The sequence below is a fragment of the Pecten maximus genome, chromosome 11 (assembly GCF_902652985.1).
Source record: "Pecten maximus chromosome 11, xPecMax1.1, whole genome shotgun sequence".
NCBI lineage: Eukaryota > Metazoa > Mollusca > Bivalvia > Pectinida > Pectinidae > Pecten > Pecten maximus.
The window spans coordinates 16,983,684-17,006,558 of NC_047025.1; the positions used below are offsets into that span (position 1 = coordinate 16,983,684).

A 22,875-nucleotide genomic window follows, 5' to 3' on the forward strand; every position below is an offset into this window, starting at 1 on the left:
CTTTGTGAAGGAGGGAGTAGTGTAAAAGTAGAGAGAATACGGTTGTCTAAATAGTTAAGACAAGCGGAAATTTCTCTTTAGCCTTGCGGTAATCTGTTTGCCATGGGAGCCAAAGGTCGCTAGTTTGAAGCCCGCCACGGGCAGGGTATTTTTCATCACTCCTTCATATTACACACAATTATTACTGGATCTACAAATGTATAGGTACAGTACTTTACCACTACATTGTGAGGCAAATGGAAAGTACTGCATTATAATGAGTCACTCATTCCTCAATATACACAGGTAAATACACATCGAACAATGTTACGTATGAAGAAATTCCTAGATAGTTTACTATTCAGGCAGTAGGCTACTACATGTAGATCTAATGCCTACTGAAGTACACTCAAAGTCAAGTTACTAAATGCTCTCCGCTCTACTGAAACAGTATGGCTTATTGACACGTTTAATATCACAATTCATTCGACACAAGTCTTGATATTATATCGGAACTTTTAAATAATAAATGCACACCATGTCTAAAGGAGGTTTGCATGGAAAGACCATCTGCCATTTAAACAAGGGAGACCAGCCATGTTGCTGTCAGTGATGAGACATGCTACGGCATGCCGAGAGGAGTGCCTCCGATGATATTGGTGTTTTACAATGTTCTAACACGAAATAAATACCATGCATAGACCTATGAATAAGATAGACTTATAATCAATCTGCATGTATGATTCTTCGCGTATATACTGGTTAAAACTTACCATATCCCGCACATTTTTCTTTTTCTTCCCCCGCTTCCCGGCCATTTCGAATAGTGCACGGCCACTGTAAATAGTCAGGAATGCGCAGGCTTCATTAGCAACGAGGCTACGGGATTTCCCTTCACTTCCGGTTATCCCAAACTAGGTTAAGGAGGTTAACCCCTTTGTTTACATCTCATTGTATAGATCTGAATACAAATTCACTAAGTATTTTTTTAATGCCTGCATGGTTTACTAATTTCTATATAGCCTATGTATTTTAGCATATAGAAAATTGTTATTTGAAACAGACAGCATTGATGGGTTGCCAGACGTTTCGCCCCAATAATTATGTATGTACGTTTTACCATGAAAAAGCGTTGGACGATATGGTAGAATTTGAGGAGTGCGACAAACTCGATTTGGCAAGTGGAAATGGGCATGGTTCGAATGGGCCGATGAGAAAGCTCGCCCGAAATGTTTGAAGATATTGAGACATTCCCTTTGGAACAATGGGGGCGGTTAAAAAAAAACCTGGTGACCATGTATGGTGAAATTGCGGCAAAACACAAACTTGTATAAGTACCTTTCAAACAGATTAGACATATGTTTGCTAACCTTAATCAATTTGTTGTTTAAGTTTTGCTGGAGAGCGATCGTATACATTTGTCATATAACATAGAAAATAAAGTTATGAGTAGGAGAACAAACTGACTCCATGGAACCGTTGAACAGATGATAGATTCCCCGGGTGCTACAAGGTTGAGCAGAAAGCGCAATGAGAGGACCCGCTGTTTTCTTTAAGGTACATGACCACACTTCTGACATAAAATCTCCGTTCAGATTTATTTTACCTGTAAACCCAGGGCTTCTTACAAAGCTGTAAACTAACCAACAATTTGGTTTATTAGGAAGAGTTGGTAGGCCTTTGTGAATACAAGAGTGTTCCATTTTCAAAAGAAACGCAGGTAAAACCATAGCTAATCTCGCAAACACCCTGGTGTTTGTACAAACTATTTCAATAGCAAATAATATTTACTAGAAGTCTGGTCATGAACTTTAAGTCCTTCCTGTTCATACTCTCTAGACTAATGTTACCTTCTATTTTTTCCTATTATAAAATCACTAAAATCATTTCATTGTCAGTAACCCTGATTATTGTCATTCTCGCGGTTATTATCATTACCATATGTGTGATTGTCATTAGCGTACTTATGATAAACATTAGTACTTTATTTACTTCATCATATTATTCAGTTCTTGCATTACTACTGACTACTGTTGTTGTTGTTGTTGTTGTCGTTGTTGTTGTCGTCGTGCATTCGTTGATATAAAAAAAAATATCTTGATTTCTTGATTTTGGACCGGGGACGATTGGCGCAACATATCTGTATCCGCTTAATTACGTGAGTTATGCTATTTGGCGTTACCTCAATCTGATTAGGATATAGATCACTAAGTGTATAATTTATTATGATCTGTACTTTAATCAGATTGGTGCTGCTCACTTCGTCATGAGATACGAGAAAGCCTCTAAGCTAACACGAGTTATCTCCCTTTTGGCGTTAATACTACTCACGTACACATTCACTCAGCAAACATGGACGCGTACAGCAAGGCGGAACAATTTCTCAAATATCCATTTGATCCACATCATGGCAGTAAGTATTACATGTATCATGTACACGTATAGATTTAGACCCACTTCGTATACTGAATCCGACAACCTAATTATTATAACCCCTACATCATAAACATATGTTGATAATTATTCACACCTTACATGTGCTGTAATCATATAATACAAATTAATTACTTTGTAAGTATAAAACTGTTTACATACTTCAGATGAAACAGTGAGTGTTTATGGTGTAAGTTTGAGGCAGTATCTAGAGTTACAGTTTATATCGAGCCATGGTTGTTTATGGAGTAGGCTTGAGACAATATCTAGTGTTACAGATCAGATGAGTGTTTATTGGAGAGAAATTAATCTTAAATTTTACAACAAAGCACAATTAACGAATATGACGACCGACAGAGCATTCTTGGTGATGCTGTATGATACCCGTTGTCGACGCAACAATCACATGGCATTCTTTTCGTCGACGCCATGAAGTTCTATACCTGCACGGATGTCGAACGGGACACGCACATGTTCCTCGTTCAACAAACCCGGCTAATGCAATGACACTTGCTAACCCTACTTGCTTGTTTACCAGTCCTAGTATTATATTTAATCAGACCCACATACAACAGTACGTTCCAAGCCACAATGTTAATGATAAATCTGTCATATATTTTTTGCATTTTTACTGATTTGCTGATTTAAATCTTTTCCTGACTTTCAATTCAGATTGTTTAAAGCATTGAAATAAGTTAAAACTAATCGAAATATTTACGTCCACAATCCTGACTCCAGTGAGTACAGTATCGAAGTGGGCACCCCCAGAATCGTCGAGGATTGAAAATGATGGCAACAGTGTCCGCGCTTCAAATACGTGAGTGAATATAGTGTAACATGGCGTTAACTAGTAAGTGTAATTTACGTGACGTTAACCATTAAGTGTAATTTACGTGACGTTAACCAGTAAACGAAGTTAACCTGACGTTAACCAGTAAGTGTAGATTACGTAACGATAACCAGTTAGTGAAGTAAACGTGACGTGAACCAGTGAGTATAGATTACGTGACGTTAAACAGTAAGTGTAGATTACGTTACGATTATCAGTAAGTGAAATTTACGTGACGTTAACAAGTAAGTGAAGTTTACCTAACGTTTACCAGTAAGTTTGTGTGGCGTTTACCAGAAAGTGTAGTTTGTGTGGCGTTAACCAGAAAGTGTAGTTTACGTTGCGTTAACTAGTAAGTGTAGGTTTACATAACGTGAACCAGTAAGTGAAGTTTACGTGACGTTAACAAGTAAGTGAAGTTTACGTGACGTTTACCAGTAAGTGAAGTTTACGTGACGTTAACCAGTAAGTAAAGTTTTTGTGACGTTAACCACTAAGTGTAGTTTACGTGACGTTAACCAGTAAGTGAAGTTTACGTGACGTTAACCAGTAAGTGAAGTTTTCGTGACGTTTACCAGTAAGTGTAGTTTACGTGACGTTAACCAGTAAGTGAAGTTTACGTGACGTTAACCAGTAAGTGCAGTTTACGTGACGTTAACCAGTAAGTGAAGTTTTCGTGGCGTTTACCAGTAAGTGTAGTTTACGTGACGTTAACCAGTAAGTGAAGTTTACGTGACGTTAACCAGTAAGTGAAGTTTACGTGACGTTAACCAGTAAGTGAAGTTTTCGTGACGTTTACCAGTAAGTGTAGTTTACGTGACGTTAACTAATAAGTGAAGTTTACGTGATGTTTACCAGTAAGTGAAGTTTACGTGACGTTAACTAGTAAGTGAAGTTTACGTGATGTTAACCAGTAAGTGAAGTTTACGTGACGTTAACTAGTAAGTGTAGTTTACGTTACGTGAACCAGTAAGTGAAGTTAACGTGACGTTAACCAGAAAGTGTAGTTTACGTGACGTTAACCAGTAAGTGAAGTTTACGTGACGTTAACCAGGAAGTGTAGTTTACGTGACGTTAACCAGTAAGTAAAGTTTTCGTGACGTTAACCAGTAAGTGTAGTTTATGTTGCGTTTACTAGTAAGTGAAGTTTGCGTGACGTTTACCAGTAAGTGAAGTTTTTGTGACGTTTACCAATAAGTGAAGTTACGTGACGTTAACCAGAAAGTGTAGTTTACGTGACGTTAACCAGTAAGTATAGTTTACGTTGCGTTAAACCACTAAGTGTAGGTTTACATAACGTGAACCAGTAAGTGAAGTTTACGTTGCGTTAACCAGTAAGTGAAGTTTACGTGACGTTAACCAGTAAGTGTAGTTTACGTGACGTTAACCAGTAAGTGTAGTTTACGTTGCGTTAAACCAGTAAGTGTAGGTTTACATAACGTGAACCAGTAAGTGAAGTTTACGTGACGTTTACCAGTAAGTGTAGTTTACGTGACGTTAACCAGTAAGTGAAGTTTGCGTGACGTTAACCAGTAAGTGAAGTTTGTGTGACGTTTACTATTTAATTAGCTTTTATCTTTGAGCTGATACCATTGCTATAATTGTTTTGAAATAGGCCATGCCATGTTTTCGCTGACTGAGCTAATTTCCCTCTACACAGTACAAGTGCATATAAGAACATCATCTGTCATTTTCCGTCATCGGACACAACCCCCGAATATCTCTGTGAGGTGGCTGGAGATCAGTTTATGGACGGTCGAGACAAGGACAGTCTGAGGATGGAAAGATGTGACGTCATGTTGCCAGATCATGTACTCGGTATGGACTTTGGTCGTCATGGTGAAGCAGAGATCCGTCCGTACATCATAAACACCAATCAGCATGACGTCATTGCTACAGGTATATTTCCCCCATTTTTCTTTTCAAAGATATATTCCTATTTATCATTCGCTTTGTTTCTACTATGAAACCATGTTGATCGAATACCTTATAAATAACGTTCTACAAAGATAGTGTCCCTTTAAATACGTTAAGTAACCACGTACAGATAAAGACATATGTTATGTTTGATATATTTATCCCCCCTCCCAAAATAACTCTTTTCTTCAGCTTAGTTGTCAATCCGTATTTTCCCTCAGTTTTGTGATTTTGGAACTATGTTTTACATTATGTGTTTGGACCACCAGTCAAGAGTGTGTTGGCTATAACAGAAGCACAATTCGAAACTTGGAACTTGGACAGCTGAGGAACACTATCATTATTAAGGGGCTTAACAAATGTTACGTTAACACTGTTTCGGTACATGAGTGTAACACTGTTTACTCCCGGGGTGGACAGAGATTGTAGAGGACTACTGGTAAACTGTAGAGGCTGTAGACTAATTAAACTATCTAAAGGTTGGTGTATTGGAATGGAGTACCAGTAATATACCGATTGACATGGAGCCATATACATAACGTCATAGCTGAACGTTATCAAAAACTGCATTTAAAAATATACATAATTACCGTAATGCTAGTTGCTATAAGAGTTGTTGCATACCTGATAGATCGTTTTCTGATGACGTATTTTATTCGATAGCTAGCCTTCAGCAATTTAAATCAATTTCAAATAGTATATTGAAACTAACTCGAGTTACCTCCCGTCGAACAGGATTGTACAAATTGATAAAGTTTCGTCCTTCTACGACTGTGTGGAAATTCAGAATGTAAGGCGGAGGAACCGGGCAGAGGTGAACAGATTTGATACATTTTGCGACGTAAGATATATTATTTTTGAAGGACATGCAAATACGTATCACGCTATTCACAAGAATGTAAGCGTGGTATGCAGGATAACTACTTTTTCCATAAAAACACTTTAGCCTACATTAAATCCTCAGGTACTCGGGTTCCGGAAATATAATGATTTTTATAAAATAATTTTTGTCCACTCTTGTGTTGGGTAGATCCGTTAGCTGTCTGTCCTTTAAAGGACTCACACAACTAAATAATTTACTATATGTTATAACTAGTGACCCCATCCCTTTATTCGCTCGTTTGAAGTTCAAATGATGTGAAATTTATATCAAATTAAAGTTTGAAGTTTTTTCTATCGGATGAATGTTGTTATTGTATAGGTTTAATGGCATATTAGAGCACAAGGGTACTCAAAAGACAGTAACCCTGACATTAACAGTACACTGGGGAACCCCCACCTGGGGAATTCCCGCCTTTTTACACCTCGAATCCTACGCCATTCTATTTTCAGTAGGACTGTATATTTTTGATTTTCCAAACCTCAATACCATACACTTTATTCTCGTATATAGAAAGTACCCATTTCATATGTTATTTAGTCAGGAAAACAGCTACAAACCTAAGAAACACATTTTCCTCAGGGACTTGGTTCGGGTGAAACACCAGCTGATTGGCTGATTTAGTTGTGTGAGTCCTTAAATTATCTGTGTTAATTGCTCTCATACGAGGACGAATGGCAAGGAGACACCAACAGCCAAGTTCATACGAGGACGAATGACAAGGAGACACCAACAACCAAGTTCATACGAGGACAAATGGCAAGGAGACACCAACAGCAAAGTTCATACGGGGACGAATGGCAAGGAGACACCAGCAGCCAAGTTCATACGAGGACGAACGGCATGGAAACACCAACAGCCAAGTTCATACGAGGACGAATGGCATGGAAACACCAACAGTCAAGTTCATACGAGGACGAATGGCATGGAAACACCAACAGCCAAGTTCATACGAGGACGAATGGCAAGGAGACATCAACAGCCAAGTTCATACGAGGACGAATGGCAAAGAGACACCAGCAGCCAAGGTCATACGAGGACGAATGGCAAAGAGACATCAACAGCAGAAAAAAATCACAGAAAGGGATATCAGACAGGAAAGCTACAGATAGTATTTATTTATTACAGAATCTGATGCAGATCGAGTCCAATTGCCGCGAGTAAAATATGACGTAGGCCTGTACCATGACCTCGAGCCTCTGCTTCATCTAAACTTACATGATCTTAGAATGCCGCTGAGGGGCGAACATCACCAGGTCAAAGGTTATTCCGTAAGTAGAATAGACACACGTTAAAGCCTCACTATGAGTTCGTAATATACGAAATTCGAAAATGTGTTAAATGATAGAACAATGCAATTAAAACCGGGAAACTACCCATGCACTAATTAAGGGTAATCTCTAATTTGGTGACCCGCTCTCTATATGTAAATGAGCCGCGAAAAATATGCACACATACGCAAACTGATTTTAGACGTTTATTACTTATTTTACTTATGAATTGTTGACGTAACTGAGCATACTTGAAGGGAATTACATGAAGATAACTCCATAAAAGGAATTATGAGGTTTAGCTGAATCAAGTTGTATATCTATAAACAAAAATATAGAGAGGCTTTAAATATATAACATACATGTACTTGTTAAATAAAAAAAATATGACCCTGATAGAAGTTTTATTTATGGAGCATATTCATTGCAGTTTGTGTGGCCTATTGTGGAGATTTTAGTTTTAAAATATTAAAAAGGAAAAAAAAATAAAAATAAAATAAAATGTTGTTTTAGTCACATTACTTACCTTATCACTTAGTTGGTACATTTCTCTAGACTATCATATGATAGATGGTCTATTAATGTCACTAGTTAACTCTAATAAACACAGAGGGTAAGCATATTACTGTACCATTTGTCACGAGTCGGAATGATCTCTCTCTTTGGATACTGAAGGTAGTGGATGCTAGTATAATTCTCACCACAACGTCACATGGCCCGTAATCAGTTCAAATAAAGCGAATAACACAGACAAGTAGATCAGCCCGACTTTCCTCTGTCCTGAAACCAGACTTTCAATTCAGTCCAATTTTATACCGAGAGTTTTACAACTTCTGTTTTAACCCTCTGACAGATAAAATACCTATCTGTCATAATGTCTAAATCTGGTGTCGTGGCCATACCAGACATCTATCTGTCAAACTGTCTATGTCAGGGCTAGTGGAAACTCGGACTAACAACATATATATATATACGTAAGTAAATCATTGTGCAATTTTAATGGATTGTTGTCGTTTTTTTCCAGATCGTTAACCTCCAGTAACCTCCAGTGTCCTGTTTCCTTTCCTGGAAAGTCATCAGCTTCGCCCAGAGATCCATTTTCATCTCTGAAGTCAATTTGAGAATCTGTTGACATTAAATGTTTCATCCTACTGTTGTCTCCATGTCTGTGGTGTTTATCCCGATGTCAATTCCCTGATATTGTATTGGTTCTGTTTCGGCATGGTGCGACTCACTGGCTAACAATACTCTCCATACAGTGGTTTAATTCCTATACACCCCGTTTAAGAAAGTATAAGAATCTTTTATGTGTGTGTATGAATGTATAAGATAAAGGATATTTCTCCTGGACGGGAACAATTAAGCTGTGTGAAGTTTGTTCAACATTCATATTCACTGTCGCATGTCGAGCTGGCTCAATATTCAAATGTTGCTTGTTAAATGTCAAATTCCTTAATGTCGTATGGTGTATGTTGAATGTTGAACCAACTTCATCTGTTCAAAAATTATGATAAAATCCGGCGATCCGTTGTTTTACCAAACCCCCCGGACACCGACACACGTTACGATGCAATAAATGATATATGAAAAGGTCCTGAGAATTTGTTGCAGTCTATTGTGTACTGGGACCTTCCTAGCACTATTCAGACGTTTTTCGGGGCTAGATCACAGGCGCTTGCATAGAAAATGTGATTTTCCAAAAAAATTGATATGGCAGTGGTATGCGGCTAGATTGGAATTGTAGTGGTGTTATTTTGACCGAAGTTTAGTCTATCCTGAAGTGAACCCCCTCCCTCCTCTTGTCCGTTTTCCCAATAAGATATGGAGCGTGATATTCGCCCTCATGAACAGTGTCTTTTCGCAACAATACAAACATTCGCTATTTCACGCTATGGGATGCCGGAATGGAGATCGCCATTGTTTTGTGATCCGACGAGCAAAAGAAGACTAGGGAGGCGAAATTTGTCTGGCAGATAGTACTGTCGACTCAGATAAATACAATTTTTAGATACAATTTACATGTTCAATACAAATGTATCATTTCGATAGCAAATGATGCGAGGTTTTGATGCTTTGGAGGATTCTTTTTCGTGAAATGTCCACAGAATCACAATTATGTTGGTCATTAACGTTCCAAAACTATACTATGAAAAATTGGTGAACCTCCATAACTTCGGAACCTCGCTTACAGTTCCGTCAATAACCCTAAAGATCTGTCAGCAGAGGTGTCATCAGGTGTCCGTATATATCATATATAACTGAAACACGAGGTTTCTACAGACTAGTAATTCTTTAATGAATCATGAATTTACACTTAATGCAATTTGATAAACAATACAAAATCTAAATGTTCAAGGGCACACCTGGGCCATTTAACATGTAACTGAGGTAATATCATACAAACGATATACAATGTACATAGAAATCTAATGTCCGTTTTCGAAATCCCACTTCCGAGATATAAGTCAGTTTTCATTCCACTCGAATTAGTTTGTAAAATTTACCCCGCCAACACAATATTATCGGAACGTGAACTTTGACCTGACAAGCCTAAAACAATAGGAACACTATTGTATCACGTGTCATTTTATTGGATCCGAATGGGACGGGAACTGACCAATCGGAGTGAGCTTTCGAAAGGCACATAGAAAATAAATTGGCACCAGATAGCTAAAAGACAAAATACATCGGGATATAAAATACATATACAAATATTTATAGATATACGTAATGAAGATAATGCTGGCATTTAAATAACGACTGTTATACAATAATGTCGCTCACTGCACGATGTACAATGTATTGTGAGATTAAGATATAGGAATTATATTAATCTTTCATTTAAAATGAGAATAATATGAATTTTCGTCGTTATAATAACATGCATAGATACCTTAATTATAATCTTATTTGTAAACACATGGATTGAATTTCATTAGTGTAAAATTTATCAAAAAAAAATAAGCTTAGTAGAAGAAGGTCACTTAATGAAATGCATATGATAAAATTGTATGCAATAAAAATAAAAGAAAATAAAATGAAAACAGAAAATAGTTTTTGCCATTTTGGAACATTTCAAAGTGTCTGTACATTACGAATATAATGACAGGTGGTAAATTTATTACACATAACTCCCGTTCCAACCGCTCGAAAGGCGAATTGGCTTTCGAATAATGTTCCCAATAATACAAGTACAATTCTTAGAACACAATATATATTCTTACAAAAAATGTCCACCATTAAAAATTAAAAATACTTGATACATTAAAAACACCGGACAGATTTCATTGTCATTCATTATATTTGGATATAAGGTACAGAACTTAATAACTTAATATCTTTAATACCGAATCAAATATTTTTGAAATTGAAATAAACAATTATTGATATTTAATATGAAACATATGCTGTTGTTATATATCAATGAGTCAGTCTTTATAGCAAATACTCGGCAAGAAAATGTTAACACATCAAATTATTGTTCTGCACAAATGTAACCATAATTCACAAACACCTAATTTACATGTATATAAAAATATATACCTTTCTCTTCACCATCATCATCTTATGAGTATTCTTCGACTGGAACTAAGAGTATTCTTGAATCAGATCATTTGTTGAGCTGATCTATGGCTCTTGGGCGCTTGATCTGTGATCAGTTACTCGCTAGCTGGTTTACCGTCAATGAGGGGCTACCGAAGAAAGGACGCTTCATTGTTGTGGCGGATTCGTAAACATTTGATGGACATATTCACATATTTAACATTTAAATTATCTAACTTTCTTCGAAAAACAGCCAGGTTGAAATTTCGAGAAACTCATTAAAAGTATTGAAAACAAAAAATTGAAATCTTGATTTCACTTTTGATGTTATTTGATCTATTTTCTCATCATAGAAAATTATATAAATTATACCTACTCAGAAAGGTTTCATTGATACAATGTCTGATTAAATATATGTTGGCTGTTTACAGTCTAAGCATTATAAACGGAAATGGTCATGTTTGTGTTGGTCTTGGGTAGTACACCATATGATAACTATTGCATTCTTGCAGCATTGCACCTCGACACACGTTTCTATATTTTATATAGATGACGCATCCATTTACCATTATATTAACACTTGTATAGTATTGTTATATTAACACTCGCCGTTCTTTAAAACACCATTTCACTCCCGAACCTTGAACAATTTATTATGACTAGATACACTTCTGTAGGACAAGGTATGTGATCCTATGTCCAATTATATATGTTCAAATGACATTTCAATTCATTTATCATGCAATTTCTCTTCTTGAATTAAACTAAAAACCAAAGAGCGAAATGGTTCTTTAAAGAATGACCAACTCTACTAATTGATTAATAAGTTCTGGATTTAACAAATCAGAATAAACAAATATTTATTCTGCTCCGTTTGGCTGTTTCACCTCATCATCTTGAACTTCCGCTTGCGCCGCCTCAACATCTGCTTCCGGTTCTGGCTCTGCATCTTTCTTCATCTCGATCTCGATAATCTCGACCTTCTCATCAGATGCTGGCTTCTCCTTGGATTTTCGGCTTCTGATCAAGAACTTTCGTGTTCGGGAGAAGGTAGCACCGGCAGAAAAGAGGTATTCATACAAGATGGCAGCTAAAAATCCTCCGACGAGGGGTCCAATCCAGAAAACCTGAAGTGATACAATATAAATGACATTAAAAAAATAATAAGTGAATAAAATTATGTTTGTGTAAAAAACTAAAAGCTAATATATATAAATTTGTCATTCAAACATGAACCATACGTTATACTTTTACGTGTGTTTATAGATAAGAAATGAAAAAAAACTAGATCTACCAAAATGAATTCTGTGGTTAATACCACCAGAATGGCTCAAGGAACAAAGAGGCATATATTTCAGTTTGAATACTGTCTTATCGCCTTAATTAAATGTTATCTTAGCTTATCACCAAAACAGTTGAAGTACTGTAATTTTCACGTAAAACAACAATGACGTAGTCTAAAAAGTATATCGTTATGACTACGATTTCACGACACGATCTAGTAAACGCCCAAACCTTCACAACTGAATATTTTATATACGAAATCTTAACGAGGAACATCTGTACCCACGCATATCATAGCGTTGACCCCATCACACATGCGTTCTCCCCCTCCCCTATACTACTCTTCCCCATAATTAGCTGTTTATTTTGTTCCACTTCGTTGCTTTCCTTACAGCTCTATTCCACAAACAGATAAAATTGCAGCTTATCTTTCTTACAAAACTCCACAAAAGAATTGACCCCACACAGCAACGAGGGCTCCATCGCTTACAGAAGACCACACGGAATTATTCCTTTTGAAATAAAATCTCATTTTTTGCTGGGAAGGCGACATGTTGAACTCTTGGGGTGGTGCTTTATTGCTCGCTAATTCCTTTTCGTTCGTAAACATTCAAGTTATGTAGATGGATGTCGTCTCATTTTACACACTTAACATAGAATTAATTTCTTTGTCAATTTACAGTTTCAAAATGTAGTTAAATCGAACAACAAGCGGCAGAATATGAAATTACTCTTGATTCTGTACATAGTATTGGTATTGAAGATAAATCTAACCCAAAACAATTTATATTGTAAATAGAATCAATAAATAACAGATGTCGGTTTCATCACAAAATGTGTAGAAAAATACGGGGACGAGTTCCATATGTAATGGTATAGCATTATGTCAGTTTTGGTTTCCAAGTAGACCGGAAGTTTCCGATGGGATCATGCGGTGGACCGGAAGTTTCCGATGGTAACATTGGATGAATCCGACATTTCGGATAGAACATGCTATGGGTTTGAAGGGAACAAAAAGTACTGTAAGTGGTGTTATGATTGAAAGAATATATATGGATGTTTTGGAAACGTGTTTCATTCAACGTTTTGTTTCTGTTTGATATCGTGGTACTACATAACCCGGAGACCTATAAAGTGGTTCTTTAAGTGTCTCGTACCGATATTCCCGTTACATGTCAAGTGCCCCGAAGCCTCGCATACATACAGTTAATGTATTATCGGCATCACTGCCAGCAGTTTAGACTACAAAAACAATTTAAATGTAACATTCTTTTTTAAATAAACGTTCTATTACATTCATATGAAAATCTTGTTTCTTTTGTTGACATCTGAATTGACATGTGCAATATGCATCTTCACAAAGATCTTTGTCTCGATCTTTACAGGGGTCATGACTTTTTGTAATGGCGATTGTACATGTGGCCCGGTACTGGGGAAAGGCCTGTATAAATGTCGGACACTGTTCTCGTGTTAATTATCGTTAATTTAATCACCGATTATTAAGCAGACACCACGTTGACATTTTCTGTACCTTTCATTAGTGAGAAATTCTGTCGAACGACGGAAAGGCCTATGTAAACTTGTTGATACAGAAATCGGTTGTTCGACACGTTTCTAGCACGAAGACACTGGTTTCATTTAAATAAGCCGTATACATGATTAATGGCAATGGTACTAAGAGTACGGGTACGGTTTAACACTCCCCTCCCTAAATACTACAAATAAATTAGGGAAATACAATCTACCCCAAAACCGGGATAGATGTGACCTACACTCGCATGAGATATATATACAGCACCTTAATTCGTGAAAAAGAAGGAACTCTGTAGATAGGACATGTCACTACATGGTCAGTAATACGGATGTACCAGAGGCTTTTGTTGTTATATAAGTAATAGTTGTATACGTCTTTATTCTATAAAGACCTATACTAGGTTCTTAATAACTACACAAGCCTGTGTATGTACAGGTCCTAGCTCGGCGTGGTGTGGTATAGGGTGATGTTAAATCTTATCTCAGCTCGTCATATCGCTGATAACACTTACACGTGTAAATATTTTCAATAACTGGAATTTTCACAAAATGAGGAATACAATTTATTGAGAGAAAAGGAGAGATAATTAACACGGACTTCAGCTATCAATACTAAATTCCATATAGTACAACTTGGGGCATATTGGGAATCGGAAACAAAATACGCAATTGCTATTACAAGCGGATGTTCTGCCACTCTTTAAGTTTTGACCCGATTCTGGTATTAAAGCTAATTTAATGGCCTTGCACCGCAATCCCCGAGACTGCGGGGAATAGAAGTTATCAGGACAGCCACTTAACTGAGAAAAACTGATTAGATTTTTAGAGTGAGGGGAGGGGGCGAGACCTCTGTCTCGGTGCTCCTGGTGGTAATAATCCCCGACGGTATGGGGAGTCGGTAGATTTACGGTAACATTGTCATGGTCATCTTAGTATCCGCTTCATTTCCCTTTAAACTACAAAAACGACCACATTAGGGATTATCAAAGTACCGGGTTTAATAGGTTAAAACATTCAAACAGTACTTGTCTTCTCCACTATTACAGAAAAAAATGTTATGTTTGTTCACTTTGTTGATATACATTGGTTTTTATATAAAGCTGGTATAACTTGTGATGTTTTCAATGGCATGTCTGACGAAACTGACCTTTGGGTCCGATATAAATCAACTTCGGCTCATTTAAGATTATTTAAGCCCTGTTGCCAGAGAGTACGCCAAGGATATTTGTTCTAAAACTAATGTTTTAAAAGTGTAAAAAAAAGCAATATGCACATCAGCTTGTCAGAGTATAATAAAAACCCATAGCAAAAAAAAAATATATCCGCTTCAGATCTAAGATATCAAAACCTCCGATACATACTACTGATGAATGGTTAGGCTCTAGGGAAGTGCATATCTAGATATTTCATCGTTTTTGATCACTTTTATCACTTTAAAAAAGTTTCGGCATTTATTTGTTTTCTATTGACTATGAATGCCTTCTCCCTAACACCTCGACCTTTTAACTAATGCCAGGATAAATCATACTACCAACTCGTGGTGTCTGATAGTCACGGTGATAACGGTTTGTACCGTACGTGCTACTATCAGCGAGCGCAACACGAGCAGAAATTTCAAAAACTGTTACGTCTCTTCTGATTGGCCCGTTTAAAAGATGGCATTCATTTCGAAAACCATTCAAGCATCGTGCTAACTTTCAAGCTAACTTTACAGATGTTCTTGATCGTTAGAAAACAAAGATGTCAAAACTAGTTTATCTGTGCTGCCCGGAAAACGTGTAAGATATCTCCACTCTGACACCTGTTCAAGCTATGCAGATGAGTTAAGGTTTCGGCGTTTTCCCATGCCGTTTTTCCTTTGACGATCCATTTAGCAACCATGAAAAAATGTAGAAATACATATTCAATTACAATTTGTCCCCACAGGCCAAGTTTAAGTGAAAACAACAATTCGAACGTTTGGCGTAGTACTTAATAAGTTTGACCTAGATTTAAACTGCATGGTTGGGCAACGTCGGTGCTTAAGAACAAGCGAGATAATTCGAGGTTCTGTTTCAATAAAAACAACCGGGCCTCGTAGTGATTTGTACACAGTGGAATTCGTACACAGGTGATTTAGTACAGTCATTTAATCCAATAGATCGCCTAAATCATTGCTGACGCAGAATAAGAAAATGGATAGCGCTTCAACAGTTACATTGAAGCACGGTTCAAGGTTTCTAAACCCCAATACCATATTTGTCTCTCTAGACGAACTATGTCCATATAAAGATGTTATCCCTAGTTTGGAAGTTTTGAAGGAGTATATCTCTGAGATATTTTTCGGTCCCACCCCCCATTTTTTCATAGAAAAAAATAAAAAGATGGCCTAGGTGGTTGGGAAGGGGAACGGTCTCATCATCACAATTTCTAGGGAACACATTCAATGGCGCACGCACGCGATTGCCAATCCTACCTCCGGTCATATAATATATATGGTTAAAAGGAACATAGTACCATGATATGGTGCTTTTTCGGCATAGCCGTATAATATTCTTTTGGTCCCGGATATGACGCACCAGGTGGCGTTACTGGTCAAGATGAAGTATGTGATTGGTCAATGTAGAGGTAAATGCAAAATGCAGATATGCAGTTAAAAACGAAACAAAGTTAAGAATGCAAGCTGAATAAGTTATTGTATCTTTTCAAAGGACACATTAATAAAATTATATTCCTGATTCAAATACAGTCTTATTATCACCAAAAATGATTCAAACTGATCTAAATTTGTTATTCGTGCTGAGCATTAGTTCGATGATTTATTTCACCAGCAGTTTTCTTTTTAAAAGATATTTCTTTTTTAGTTAAATGTTTTAAAAAAATCAAGCGTGTATCATAACGTAATGTTAGATTACCGATATACTCCTATATATGGTTTTATGTCTCGCTATATAATAGTACATTTATCGCTCTATCTGTTTGATAATTTATCTAAATGCTAAAATTTGTGGTTCGTATCGTTAAGTACTATGATTTCAACCAAAATATTAATAGAACATTGAACATCTGGCAATATGACAACGAGTGTGATGGCGAATCAGGGGTGAGGCAGCGGAGGGGCGGGGGGGGGGGGGGGGGGGGGGGGGGGGGGATGGGGGCGTTAGAGGGGCGCGCGGAGAGGAGAGAGTTGAGGGAAGGAGAGTGTTGAGACCAAGGAGAAAAGGAAACGGTTGAGCCCAATGAGGGAAGGAAAGAGGAATGAGAGGTAAGGAAAGAGGAATGAGGGGGAAGGAAAGAGGAAGGAAAGGGCTGGTACTAAGGATGAAAGGAGGGGGAGGTTGGATCAACGAAGGAATTCGAGGGTTGCGAATAATTTTTTTTTTTAGATATTGAGGGGAAGAGTGGATGTAGACGTGGGTATTTTGAAGGTAATGAATGATGAAGCAACGAAGCAAAAATAGTGATCGGCATAAGTGACAGAAATGGGAGGACACAGGAAGAAAAGGTGTGTCATTATAAAATTCTAGATTCACTTCCGGTCAATGCTTACCCAGTGGTTATCCCATTTACCGGTTACCACTGCTGGGCCGAAACTCCTGGCGGGGTTCAAACTGCATCCGGTGTATTGGATCTGAAAACAACGACAATTGGTGAAAATAACGAAAAATGAATGTTTATTATTGCACTTTTGATAATACCATTCCGTACATGATTATAATTTCATAGTGTTATAATCTCTGCCTTCAATGTAATAAAATTATTTCGGAAACAAAACAAAAATGGATCAGTTCTTACAGAGACTTAAATCGAATTATTCTGTTTCCGACATAAATAAAATCCTAACGAACGCATACTTCGGAAATCCGATCAAAACACTGAGATACACATTATGATGGGTTAGTATCCATAGTCTCTACAGCACAAAAGTCAGGTTGATATTACACTGTATGCCCCATGTCAATAACACTGTATGCCCCATGTCAATAACACTGTATGCCCCATGTCAATATTAAGACTGCGACACCGCAAGTTTGGCTTACAATGCCACGACTGTGTAACGATACCCTGTTGTGATTTCAGCTTACAGTGCCAAGATTGTGATAGGGTATTATAGTGTGTTCCTGTACCCTGTCGTGATTTCTCCGTACAATGTTACGACTGTGTTGTAATTTCTACGTACAATGTTACGACTGTGTTGTGATTTCTCCGTACAATGTTACGACTGTGTTGTAATTTCTACGTACAATGTTACGACTGTGTTGTGATTTCTACGTACAATGTTACGACTGTGTTGTAATTTCTCCGTACAATGTTACGACTGTGTCCCTGTACCTTGCTGTGATTTCTCCGTACAATGTTACGACTGTGTCCCTGTACCTTGTTGTAATTTCTCCGTACAATGTTACGACTGTGTTGTGATTTCTCCGTACAATGTTACGACTGTGTCCCTGTACCTTGCTGTGATTTCTCCGTACAATGTTACGACTGTGTTCCTGTACCCTGTTGTGATTTCTCCGTACAATGTTACGACTGTGTTCCTGTACCCTGTTGTGATTTCTCCGTACAATGTTACGACTGTGTTGTGATTTCTCCGTACAATGTTACGACTGTGTTGTAATTTCTCCGTACAATGTAACGACTGTGTTGTGATTTCTCCGTACAATGTAACGACTGTGTTGTAATTTCTCCGTACAATGTTACGACTGTGTTCCTGTACCCTGTTGTGATTTCTACGTACAATGTAACGACTGTGTTGTGATTTCTCCGTACAATGTTACGACTGTGTTGTAATTTCTCCGTACAATGTTACGACTGTGTTCCTGTACCCTGTTGTGATTTCTCCGTACAATGTTACGACTGTGTTGTGATTTCTCCGTACAATGTTACGACTGTGTTGTAATTTCTCCGTACAATGTAACGACTGTGTTGTGATTTCTCCGTACAATGTAACGACTGTGTTGTGATTTCTCCGTACAATGTTACGACTGTGTTCCTGTACCCGGTTGTGATTTCTCCGTACAATGTTACGACTGTGTTGTGATTTCTCAGTACAATGTTACGACTGTGTTGTGATTTCTCCGTACAATATTACGACTGTGTTCCTGTACCCTAACGTGATTCCGTTATCCCAAGTACAGTGTTCGCATGAGAGGCGATAATGTTCAATGATTGTCATTAGTGTATTATGTAAGTTGCTATTATAAGAGAGTGATGTTAGTGATTTATTCATATATTTTTTTGTATTTGTCCTTAAATGAATAACTTGACAATCATTTCAACAGTAAACACACATACTCCTTTCGTACGAAACTTTAAACTAGATGACATTACATTGAGACACGGTGTTACTATAAGTGAAACAATGTTAATGGTTTTATTATCAACTAGAATTCCATTTGTTTTAATTATGTTCTTTTTATACAATTAAAATTCTTACCGTGTACGATTCAGACGTCATTCTGTCATTAAGTGTGTAGAATACATAAATCAATTTAATGTACGGAGGATTACCCATTTGTCTGAAGTTTATATCAATTTTTACTGTCTTATTTTCTTCTTAATGTTTGAATTAAAGCTTTCAATATCAATTACAATCGAAAAATGTTTCAAATCAGCCCTAAATACTTTATGGCTGCAACAGCTTGTGTTAAGCGACAGCTTGTGTTAAGCAACAGCTTTATGTGCGATGAGGGCGTCACAAAGCACAATAATGAATATCATACAAAAGCTGAGTGCTATTGTGAAACAGAAAAGGGGACGAAATCGTAAACATGATTTGAATGGGACGCCAGAATCCGAGCGGAAGAAACTTTAGCGTCCTGGGGTGGGGCGCTTTCACAATCCGAAACCAACCAATCAAATCGCGCGTTACAAATATCTAGTGGCAACTACGGATGTTGGCAGTTGCACAGGAGCCATTGTCCAGTGTGGACGCTATCGGTAATTATGCTAATTAACCCCGCGGGGACCATGCCTCGCCCTCTGTCTAACCGCCAGAGTTTAAAATGTGCGGCATTTTAATTTACACGCTCGCGGCTTCTGGCACCTCCTAATACTCCACTATTCAAACTTCAATGAACAAGCAATTGACAATAGGTCCGGTTGGCGGGAGGATAACGAACAAAACGATTAAATTACCATAATAAATAGAAGAAAGAAATCAAACAAGATCGTCACCAACAAAGAAAATGTAATGTTCATGGCTAGATTTTAAGTTAGCACGGGAATAATTTTCTGTATGGAGGAAAAAACAGCGCTAATTTAGCAATGATTGCAATTATCAGCGTACAGTCGCGAGAATTCGTTATAACATATATTATTATACTTACAGACATACCCATATGTCAAAAAAGTGTCAGCAGAGCACAATTTGTAAGAGAGGAAATAAAAACATTTTTCTCGTGTTTTAAGAAACTTTAAATGTCCAATTGTGTTTTATATTATTCATTGACAATTAAATCATACTTAGGATAAGTTATACTACTTTCATTGACAGGTTAAACGGTCTTTCTGTATTATGACACTTTGTATATCATTCTGATTGTCGTTTCAGTGTTGTGTATCTTTGGTCATATTTTCATAAGAACATAACATAATTTTATTTACATTGTTAACCAATTAATCAATTCAAATAAAACGGCCAACATTATTTCAGTAATCGGTGACAGAGATAATTAATTTAAGGAAGTGGTAATTTGTCCGACCTGATTTGAATCTGTAAACAGAAGAGTTATGTTACGTAATGACTCTTAGAAAACAGCATTATATTTATCATTAGGTGACATAAGTTAAGAATTACACCACGCAATATGAAAATGAAAATTTCAGTGATGAAAACAATAGTGCTTGTCAAATAAATAAATAAATAAATCACTTACGGCCACCAAATGTCCAGCTACAACCGCAAGACCAATGGTCAAGGGGGCAGATCCGTTCAAATCTTTCCTATCACTGTCAATGGAAGCTAATACCGTGAAAACCAACACGAATGTAATCATAAGCTCCACACCGAAACCCTGGGCGTCTGTGACTTCGCCTTTAAGGGCGTTTACTCCTAGGGTTCCCTGAGCGGCCATGGGGGTGAGGCCGTACAGAATGCCGGCCCCTACCATTCCCCCCAGGATTTGGGCCACGATGTACATAAGTCCACGGACAATGCTGACCCTCCTTGTGACAAGGGCTCCGATGGTGACAGCGGGGTTGATGTGACCCCCGCTAATGTGACCGATGGCCCAAACCATTGTGCCAACAATTAAACCGAAGGTAAGGGAGATCTGGACGGTAGAAGGGGGCATGGCTATTAAGTCTGTGCCCGACATACCCCCGGTGGATTGCTGGGGTAGGGCTGAGGCACACCCGAAAAACACTAAGAACATAGTTCCCACCAACTCGGCAGCTACGGAGCGCCATAGATTGGGACTAGTAAGATCCTCCAAATTCTCCTGCATGATTTTCCACATGGTCCGGTACCAAAATCCTAATGATACAAGCTTTGTGTTGCTACTGCGACCACGCTGCTCCCGCTACAACTTCTTATAGTTTGGAAATTTAATTTTCTCCGCACGTTCACTACGCATGCGTTTTGACAAGCGGTTTGGCACTGGTATTGGTCTGAGGGACCTCCTGTTCATTAAAAACAACCGAAGCAAACCACGCCCATTTACTAGAGAAGGAATTCGGTCTAAGGGGGGACGCTGACAGAAACAAAATCCTAGTTAAACAGCACTCCAAACTGGTCTCCCGTAAATTTGAATGTTACAGGCGCAATAGCTACTACACACAATAGATGAGCGATTAGCGATACCGCTCTCTTGGCTAACAAACACAGATACTAAGTCGTCATCACATGTGCCGTATTTATATGGTGGGCTGGGCTGTTAGGAGCGGAAATATCAAAACTACTGACCCTAGAATCCTTCAGATACAGTCCTATAAAACAGCACTCACCGCCAAACCACGCACATCAATCTGTCCTGCACAAATAAATTAACATATTACACATAACATTTCACTTCAGCGTAATGACGCTGAATTTTAATTATGTTTACTTGGTAAAGGTTGAACTGTTTTAGTTTGGTATTTTATTTTTTTGGCCACTTAATCTTGTGACCCTAGTTTGCAGTTAAACATTCGCTGCATTGATTGGCACGCGTAATGCAAGTGCAGCAGATATGCATAGCCACTGTACCAGAGCGAGAGTTGTCGTGTTCTAATACAACACCATGCGCCCTGTGTAGATTAACACAGCGTAAACGGAGACTTCAAACTACACGAGAACTACACAAATTGACACGATTATCAACAGAGTCAGATTTTTCACGTCAGATGCATGATCTGATAAAATAAGTGTCGTGGTTCTCCCGACGAAAAATCTTCCTCAGCTACGATCACATGACTCAAATTTGTGTCGTTATTTCTAGTCCGTATCTTCATATTAATTTCATTTCTGGGAGTTACAGAAATATACAATTCGAAATAGTCGATATCTTTAAATACTGTCGGCAAACCCATAAAATAGTACTAATATTTTACTGGTGAACAGAAGCATTCAGTCAAGTGGATTTGTTTTTGGGAAGTTCGTTAAAAAAGTTTTAGGCTGTCATTTATGTCGATAAGACAGGTCCATATTAAAGTAAACACAGAAGTATCACTTAATAGCAAGGATGTCATGACTCCATTGTTATAGTAATACACGCGGTTCTTCACCCTATAGAGAATTATACACGAAAACGATAATATTTACAAATGTTAATTATGATATGTTAATGCTGTTTATGTGTGCATAACTTAAATACGTCACTGAAGGAATTAACATCAGTATGACTAACTTGACGAGGTAATGTGAATTTGTCTTCCCCACATACTTTATATGTCATTAGGGTTATATACTGGTAGTACTGGGGTTACTATAATCTACATACAAATAATGCCGGAATTGACTCATTTATTCGGTAAATGGGGCACATATGTGAAGCTAGGAATTTCGAGAATGCTAATATCTTGAGCGTGGAATGACGGAACATGAATCGTAGTCCTCATTGTAATGATTAAACAGAGGTATCATCGTAAAGAGGTCGTCAACATATCATTGTTTATCTGTCGGCGTAATGACACTGTCCAATTATATAGGTCGGGCTCGGCATCTGTCTCTTTATATCTGGGTCAGGCTATTCTTTTGTTTTAAACTATTTTATATAAAAACCTGAGAATCTGACAAAACCTATGTA

At 37.7% G+C, this 22,875-nt stretch overlaps 3 protein-coding genes across 16 annotated transcripts in view; 1 reads left to right on the forward strand and 2 right to left on the reverse strand.

Moving 5' to 3' along the window:
- LOC117338267 (centrosomal protein of 89 kDa-like) overlaps positions 1-818 on the reverse strand; it is a 47,477-nt gene extending 46,659 nt beyond the window's left edge. For 11 of the 14 annotated variants that reach the window (XR_004534993.1, XM_033899551.1, XM_033899549.1 and 8 more), the window contains exon 1: positions 753-818. Coding sequence is in view for 13 of the 14 variants with exons in the window: in XM_033899551.1 (XP_033755442.1) it covers positions 753-797 (45 nt within the window). In the remaining variant the exon portion in view is untranslated. The remainder of the gene's footprint in view (positions 1-752) is intronic. The other 3 variants (XM_033899548.1, XM_033899541.1, XM_033899546.1) reach the window with 2 other exon arrangements.
- Positions 819-2,264: 1,446 nt separating this feature from the next.
- Positions 2,265-8,465, forward strand: LOC117338270. The gene is made up of 5 exons (XM_033899554.1): positions 2,265-2,392; positions 3,151-3,229; positions 4,902-5,140; positions 7,167-7,309; positions 8,334-8,465. Exons 1-5 carry the CDS (start codon positions 2,332-2,334, stop codon positions 8,349-8,351), a joined length of 540 nt encoding a protein of 179 aa, XP_033755445.1. The 5' UTR covers positions 2,265-2,331; the 3' UTR covers positions 8,352-8,465.
- Positions 8,466-9,580: 1,115 nt separating this feature from the next.
- Positions 9,581-21,463, reverse strand: LOC117338269 (aquaporin AQPAe.a-like). The gene is made up of 4 exons (XM_033899552.1): positions 20,527-21,463; positions 17,199-17,279; positions 11,740-11,979; positions 9,581-11,001 (listed from the first exon to the last, which is right to left on the reverse strand). Exons 1-4 carry the CDS (start codon positions 21,106-21,108, stop codon positions 10,969-10,971), a joined length of 936 nt encoding a protein of 311 aa, XP_033755443.1. The 5' UTR covers positions 21,109-21,463; the 3' UTR covers positions 9,581-10,968.
- Between the last annotated feature and the right edge of the window lie 1,412 nt (positions 21,464-22,875).